At 50.3% G+C, this 7,500-nt stretch overlaps 1 protein-coding gene across 1 annotated transcript in view; it reads right to left on the reverse strand.

The window, feature by feature from the left end:
- Positions 1–7,500, reverse strand: part of ap2a1 (adaptor related protein complex 2 subunit alpha 1) — a gene marked incomplete at its 5' end in the record, with an annotated part of 16,029 nt that overhangs the window by 2,123 nt on the left and 6,406 nt on the right. Inside the window, 16 exons of the mRNA XM_079365457.1 lie at positions 81–150; positions 1,570–1,686; positions 1,771–1,892; positions 2,199–2,290; positions 2,430–2,512; positions 2,852–2,914; positions 4,116–4,178; positions 4,867–5,021; positions 5,102–5,290; positions 5,368–5,599; positions 5,682–5,779; positions 5,881–6,063; positions 6,143–6,280; positions 6,355–6,523; positions 6,802–7,061; positions 7,384–7,498. Coding sequence (XP_079221583.1) covers positions 81–150; positions 1,570–1,686; positions 1,771–1,892; positions 2,199–2,290; positions 2,430–2,512; positions 2,852–2,914; positions 4,116–4,178; positions 4,867–5,021; positions 5,102–5,290; positions 5,368–5,599; positions 5,682–5,779; positions 5,881–6,063; positions 6,143–6,280; positions 6,355–6,523; positions 6,802–7,061; positions 7,384–7,498 — 2,149 coding nt within the window. The remainder of the gene's footprint in view (positions 1–80; positions 151–1,569; positions 1,687–1,770; positions 1,893–2,198; positions 2,291–2,429; positions 2,513–2,851; positions 2,915–4,115; positions 4,179–4,866; positions 5,022–5,101; positions 5,291–5,367; positions 5,600–5,681; positions 5,780–5,880; positions 6,064–6,142; positions 6,281–6,354; positions 6,524–6,801; positions 7,062–7,383; positions 7,499–7,500) is intronic.

Consider the following 7,500-nt stretch of genomic DNA (forward strand, 5'->3'; position numbering starts at 1 on the left):
TCAATGAGGACAGGTGATGTTAATGAGGACAGGTGATGTCAATGAGGACAGGTGATGTCAATGAGGACAGGTGATATTACCTTAGCCTTCAAGACTTCAGTGTCCATACCGTGACTGGCCTTAAAGATTTTCTGTGCTTCTTGTTGAGGCCTGATAAGAATATAAAGACGTTTATGAGTCTTTAAAAACAATAAGAAGACACACACACACACACACACACACACACACACACACACACACAGTCTATCTGAAGCCTGCTTCACACGGCAGGATAATTAGGCTGATTCTCTCCTGATAATCTTAAAGACGCTCCGATCATCATCAGATAATCGTATCAGATCATCCTGCCGTGTGTTCAGACCGCTCCGACCTCAAACCAGGGATATTCAACATGTTGGATTGTTTTAGCCCGATCTCTCATCATGTGTGGTGTTTCCCCCCCCCGAGGAGAAAATCAGAGGACAGGTGACGTAGTAGTACAGTTAATGCTCCCGTAGTCTCCGCCCCTTTGACCGACGCCTCTTTTTAAAACGTGTTTTCAGATAAAAACAAACGATCCCTGTTACGTCCTCTTCGTCCGTTTGTTGAATCTGGAATCACGTTTGATCTCCAGAGGTTTTGGGAGATTTCCCGTCTGATCGGGGGACGTTGGCGAGTGAAATCGGTTGGTGTGTTGATGTTGCCGTGTGGCTGCACGCCACACACTGTACGACCAAAACTGTAAAACCTCCGATTATTTATCACCATGTGTGTGCTCTCTAAAGTTTGGGAAATCAGCCGACAATTTTAAAATCCTGCCGTGTGAAGCGGCCTTTAGTTCTCTTATTTTCAAACAGGAAGTAGTTCCAAAGCCGCCATGTGAAGGATTGCCCCAGTGCTCTTATACTGAAAGGAAGAGGGAGGATCAAGGGCTGATCCGAGGAGCGACTTCACGGAAGTCTTTTCACTGACAGACACGCCCCCTTCTCGTATATCAGTCAGTGATTGGACGCTGCACAGGATCAGACTTCAGTTTAATAGGGGAGAAAAGAGGGAGATTAAAAAGAGGCTAAACGGAGCGTGGGACATTTAAACAGATGATGAACATCAGTGAGTTTGTAAAGAGTCGCTCTGTGATGAGCTGCCATTAAAAAGAGTCTGACATGAAGATTAACAACCAAATATGAAGCTCTACAACTTCTATCAATACATCCTTCATCTTCATCATCCCTCACACTGTTTGAATGTCTGATGATGATGATGAAGGTCTGATCCCTCACACTGTTTGACTGTCTGATGATGATGATGATGATGAAGGTCTGATCCCTCACACTGTTTGAATGTCTGATGATGATGATGAAGGTCTGATCCCTCACACTGTTTGAATGTCTGATGATGATGATGAAGGTCTGATCCCTCACACTGTTTGAATGTCTGATGAAGAGGAGTCTGTTTTATATTCTCACTCTCATTTAGATTCTAATCGATCATTTTCAGTATCCTGACACAAACATCTGGGACTAAGACACAAGTGGAGGAGGCAAGATGGGAAGTGAGAAGCAGCTCCAGTAAGAACAGAAACACTCTTACTGGCTGAGCTGTTTCCAGCGCTGGAAGAAGTCCTGGGACGCCATCTCAGTGGGCTGGAAGAACTTGTTGATGGTTACGGGCAGCTTCAGGGTCAGATTCTGCAGAGCTCCACCATATCTGTTTGAAGATGGAATCAATAATCAAAGCTTTGACTTTGAGCACAGCCTCAGTGTCAGTCCTGTTCTTCCTGCAGCAGCTCACCTGAACTTGATGTTGAGCAGCGGCGCGTCCGAGAAGTCGGTAATACACTCGATGTTGAGCACCTGCTGGATCTGAGCTCCGCCCTCTACCAGAGGCTCCACTGGTTTGGTCTGAACGTTGAGCTGTGACTGGCTGTCAAGGAGCATCCATGCATCACTAATAAAAAGACTAGTGCAGTGCCACACGACGATCTTTGGATGGTGAAGGATTATAACGTGTTTATTCTGTCATGCTGCAGGTAACGCTCCCACACCGACGCGTCTCATTCACCTCATGTGCAACCGAACCACCACGGCGTCAGAGACAGGTCATCTGTCCACATAGGTAAAGTTGAGAAGACGTCCACCCGTGCATGGTGATGTACACCTCCAACAGGTGGAGTCACCTGAGCTCACACACTCTGAGGGACAGTTAGAAAGTCAAAGGATATGAGCTTGAAGCTCTCCAGGACAGCTGACTGTGGTGGTGAAGCTGGCGAACTGAACTGACGTCTTGTTACCATAGAACAGGTACATCCTCCCTGAGAGACACACACTCATGTTAGAGCATGAGGAGAACAGGAGAGACACCAGGATCATAGGCTAGATGTGCTAACTGCACACCAGGCTCCGCCCCCAGGCTCCGCCCCCAGGCTCCGCCCCCAGGCAGAAACAACTTACCCAGGTTCTGACGATACTCAGACTTGATGCCAATCTGTAGCAGCTGATTCTCAAACAGAACTCCATTGTTCTTGCAGACAAACCTGCAGGGGAAACGCATCACGGAGTCAGTGACCAATGAGCTGTCAGTTTGATGAATCATTATTCCAGGTCGACACAAACCATCATCACAGATATCACAGGAAGCTGATTAATGTTTGAGCAGCTTCATTAATCACCAAAGATCAAAGCATTGACAAGAAGTCAGACTCCCCCTACAGGCAGCATGCAGTGCTGCAGCCACACACACACACACACACACACACACACACACACACACACACACACACACACACACACACACACACACACACACACACACACACACACACACACACACACACACACACACACACACACACACACACACACACACAGCTTACTTGTTGAGAAGTTCATCTGCCTCAGGAAGAGGAGCAGCAGGATCCTCAGAGGGAGGAGCAGAGCTGAGAGGCCGCAGGACAGAGGAGGAGGAGGACCATGAGGACAGAGGAGGAGGAGGACCATGAGGACAGAGGAGGAGGACCATGAGGACAGAGGAGGAGGAGGACCATGAGGACAGAGGAGGAGGAGGACCATGAGGACAGAGGAGGAGGACCATGAGGACAGAGGAGGAGGACCATGAGGACAGAGGAGGAGGACCATGAGGACAGAGGAGGAGGAGGATCATGAGGACAGAAGAGGAGGACCATGAGGACAGAGGAGGAGGACCATGAGGACAGAGGAGGAGGACCATGAGGACAGAGGAGGACCATGAGGACAGAGGAGGAGGAGGACCATGAGGACAGAGGAGGAGGACCATGAGGACAGAGGAGGAGGAGGACCATGAGGACAGAGGAGGAGGAGGAGGACCATGAGGACAGAGGAGGAGGAGGACCATGAGGACAGAGGAAGAGGAGGACCATGAGGACAGAGGAGGAGGAGGAGGACCATGAGGACAGAGGAGGAGGAGGACCATGAGGACAGAGGAAGAGGAGGAGGACCATGAGGACAGAGGAGGAGGAGGACCATGAGGACAGAGGAGGAGGAGGAGGACCATGAGGACAGAGGAGGAGGAGGATCATGAGGACAGAGGAAGAGGAGGACCATGAGGACAGAGGAGGAGGAGGAGGACCATGAGGACAGAGGAGGAGGAGGACCACAGGAGGAGATAGAGAGGGAAATCACATGGAGAAAGGAGGAGAAAGGTGAGGAGGAGATCAGAGCGGTTACAGAGAAGAAGAAGAAGGAGGAGAAGATAAAATGCTGAGGTTAGTAAAAGCAGTTGAATCACATGTTTCCACAGGTTCTTCATCATGTATGTACATGTTCTTCATCATGTATGTACATGTTCTTCATCATGTATGTACATGTTCTTCATCATGTATGTACATGTTCTTCATCATGTATGTCCATGTTCTTCATGTATGTCCAGGTGTGTTTACTGCAGCACACGTCATGGATCAATAAACTAAAGAGAACAAACCACTTCACCACTTATCAAAGCTTTAACACTGTGTGTGTGTGTGTGTGTGTGTGTGTGTGTGTGTGTGATGAATAAAAGCAACATCTTCATTGAAAGACACAGTCTATCCTACAAACACTGCATGGATCCGCCATGTTTGTAGTTTTCTATCTAACTGTAGTAACATGACTACAGGCCCTTACTCCGAGTCACCAGAACCCTCCACCAATAGGGAGTCAGAGGTCTCGGTGGGCGGTTCCAGATCTCTGTCAATGTCCAATCACGGAAGAGGACACACACACACACACACACACACACACACACACACACACACACACACACACACACACACACACACACACACACACACACACACACACACACACACACACACACACACACACACACACACACACACACACACACACACACACACACACACACACACAGGAGAGAAGGGAAGAAGAGAAAAAAGACGAAAGACAGTCACAAACACAGCAAGATAAAAGAGCAGACATGTGTAGCCGACCTGCCGACCATGGAGACTGAACCCGCCCCCCCCTCTATGACCCGTTAGGACTTAAAGGTTATAACCCAACATGGAGTGACCATGACCCCTCCCTCCTGATGACATCATGTTGTTTGGCTAAAGGCCTGTGATGGTGTTGTGAGCTTGAAGGAGTAGCTGTACTCTGATTGGTTGAGAAAACATTTAGCAGGATAAGATCAAGGTGTGAACGTCTCCAGGTTGACAGGCTCTTAATAAACAAAGAGAGAGAAAGACAGAGCCAACAGCAGCACAGACACTTTACAGCGAGCCGTAGTGAACACTCAAACACACCACAAACTTCGACATACACAGAGCAGCACCTGTCAATCAAAGTCAAGGTGCCTCAACATGAACACAGGTGAGCACAGTCCAGGATCAGAGACATGTTCATAAAGAGCCTTTACCTGAGGAAGCCGTCGTCGTTCACAGCAGCAGATGGTGCAGCAGGCCCCGCCTCAGAGAACACATCAACCAATAGGCTGCCAGCGCCGGCTGGGGCAGCACCAACAGGAGCCGCAGAACGAATCCCGAGGAGGTCTGCTGATGGAGACGGGGTGGACTGGGAGAAAGGAAGCAGTTCATCATGATGATGTCACTCTTCAGTTAGAGAAGCAGTGAATACACAGACAGCGTGCTCACAGCGTTAGAGGCCGCCATGGCTGAAGTGTCGGGACCCCGGTCGCCCCCTCCGTTCAGCTCTCCTCCCTCCCTCTTGTTGTCCTCCAGCTCTGTCACAGAAACAGCACCCGGGCCCTTCTTCTTCTTCAGTTTAGCCAGGATGGACGACTCCCTCTCTGGGAAAGGAGGCATCTCCTCCAGGACGGTGGCCTGAGGAGACACAGCTGTTCCTAAAGCGGCTCGCACCAGGAAGGAGTGGCAGCGTGACATTCTTCCTCACTACTCACCAGGACGTCGGTGCTCGCGATGGACGACAGCTTCAGGTATTCCACAGCTCTTTGCTGCAGCTCCACGTCAGAGTTTCGGATCTGGCTGTCGCAGCGCAGAACCTCCTGGATGGTGGCCTTGGTCTCTGGGAACAGGTTGATGAACTTGATGTAGGCGGACAGCAGCAGGGCGCGGGTGGGCACCGAGCACAGGTGGAACTTGGAGTGAAGAAGGTTAAACTGGACCAAGGGACTGAAGCAAAGGACAGCAGGGTGATTATTCATCAATCAGGCTGCTAACTTCGTGCTTCAGCCACCAAAAAAAACTAACAAACCTGGAGCGAGGGTCACCAGCAATAAGGTTTCCAAACTCTCCCAGGATGTAGCCTCCAACCTTCACCATGTTCTCATGGCAGGCAGGAGCCTGCAGGGCCTGCAGCAGACAAACACTGATGTTACTGACAACAGTCCGAAGATAGACCTGCTCAGGCATCCAGCCACAGGCTGCTCAAACACGTCAACATGCAGTGTCACCTCAAAGACGGTCTTGGCGGCGTAGCCCTGCACGTCATCTCGGTTGATGACGATCTGGATGACACGATACCAAACCTCCTCACTGACGTAGTCTCCAGCGATGCGGATGAGGTTTAGGATGGTGTCCACGTACCAGGAGTAATCCACGGCATACTTCTCTGCGAGGATGGCCACCTTCAGCACCTGGAGGAGGGACACACAGCTCGTCAAAGCTCTCTGACACACGTGTGATCGTCAGACGCCTGCGCTCGGCACCACGCACCATCTCCTCCCTGATGGAGTAATCTGCTGTCTCCAGGTAGCTCAGCATCTCGGCTACAATCTGCTTGGCGTTGCTGCGGTCACACATGGCGTAGAGCAGATCAGCCGCTCTCTGCCGAACGCTCACATCCCGCTCAGTCTGCAGATACAGAGAACACAGGTCATTGATTTGATCAGACTCAGTTTCGGCGTGTTGTGTGCACGGGGTGCCACCTTTAGAGCGTTGATGACGGTCTCGATATGAGTCTTGACAGCCTCATGAGAAAACTCAGAGCTTGCCAGAGTGCACATGCTCTCCAGAGCCAGGTAGCGCAGGTTAGTCTCTCTGTGCTGCAGGAACTGGCCCAGCTGGTTGCAGGCTCGCACCAGCAGGTTGGGCTCACTGAGGAGAGACCAACAAAAAGTCTTCAATCAAAATCCACAAACTGACATGTCAACCTGAACTTCAGCAGGCTGTAAGAGCTCACTGTAGATTTGTTCTAACAAAGTCCCTATGTACTGAAGAAGACGCTCCTCCATGATGTCATGTTGTTACTTATACAAATGAATAATTCTAATTAAAAACATCTGGTTTAAACACCAGAAGCAGCAGATACTGTGAATCAGCTGAGGATGACCTCATGAACCGCTACGATCCTATTGGGTAATATCTCTGCTCACCTGTCGTAGTGGATGATGAGGGAGATGGCCTCGAACAGGATGGCGTTCTTGGCGTTGGAGTGCTGGACCTTCTTGGACTTGGGGGGCTCCTGGGCCTTGTTGAGGATGGTCTCTAGACACTCCACCAGGCGACCTTTAACAGCGCCATCCTCTGGAGGAGGGTAGCACTGCAACAAGCGCAGCAGCTTGCAGGAGAGCCACGGTGCAGGAACAAAGTAGTAGGTGTAGTCCTGCAGGTCGGTGGAGGCGGACGACACAATCTGCAGAACAAACACAGATCAGAAGGTCAGGAGGCTCCCTGCTGACGTCATCACAAACACTCACTAAGGATCAGCAGCGACCCTTTCATGGAGTTTATTACAGCTCTGATTGTCTCTTTATTATATTTGCGTGTGGAGCTGCTGTTTGTCACTGTGATCCTCACGGTCCGTCTACATCGCAGACAGGAAACAGGCTGCAGGTGAAACACACTTCACCTCTACATCTTTCCTATCAGATGAGTGTTTGAGATGACTGAATGAACTTCAAACCTTAAAGAGGGCGAGAGGTCACTGACGGTCAGACGCCATTACTGTTACTCACCCTGCTGAGACGGGACACGGCCAGAGACACACAGGTCTTGAACTCATCCGGATTCTTCTGACTCAGGCAGGTGATGAGAGAGATGGCAGCTGTCACCACACCCTGAAACACACGTCT

The sequence above is a fragment of the Symphodus melops genome, assembly GCF_947650265.1.
Source record: "Symphodus melops genome assembly, chromosome: 17".
NCBI lineage: Eukaryota > Metazoa > Chordata > Actinopteri > Labriformes > Labridae > Symphodus > Symphodus melops.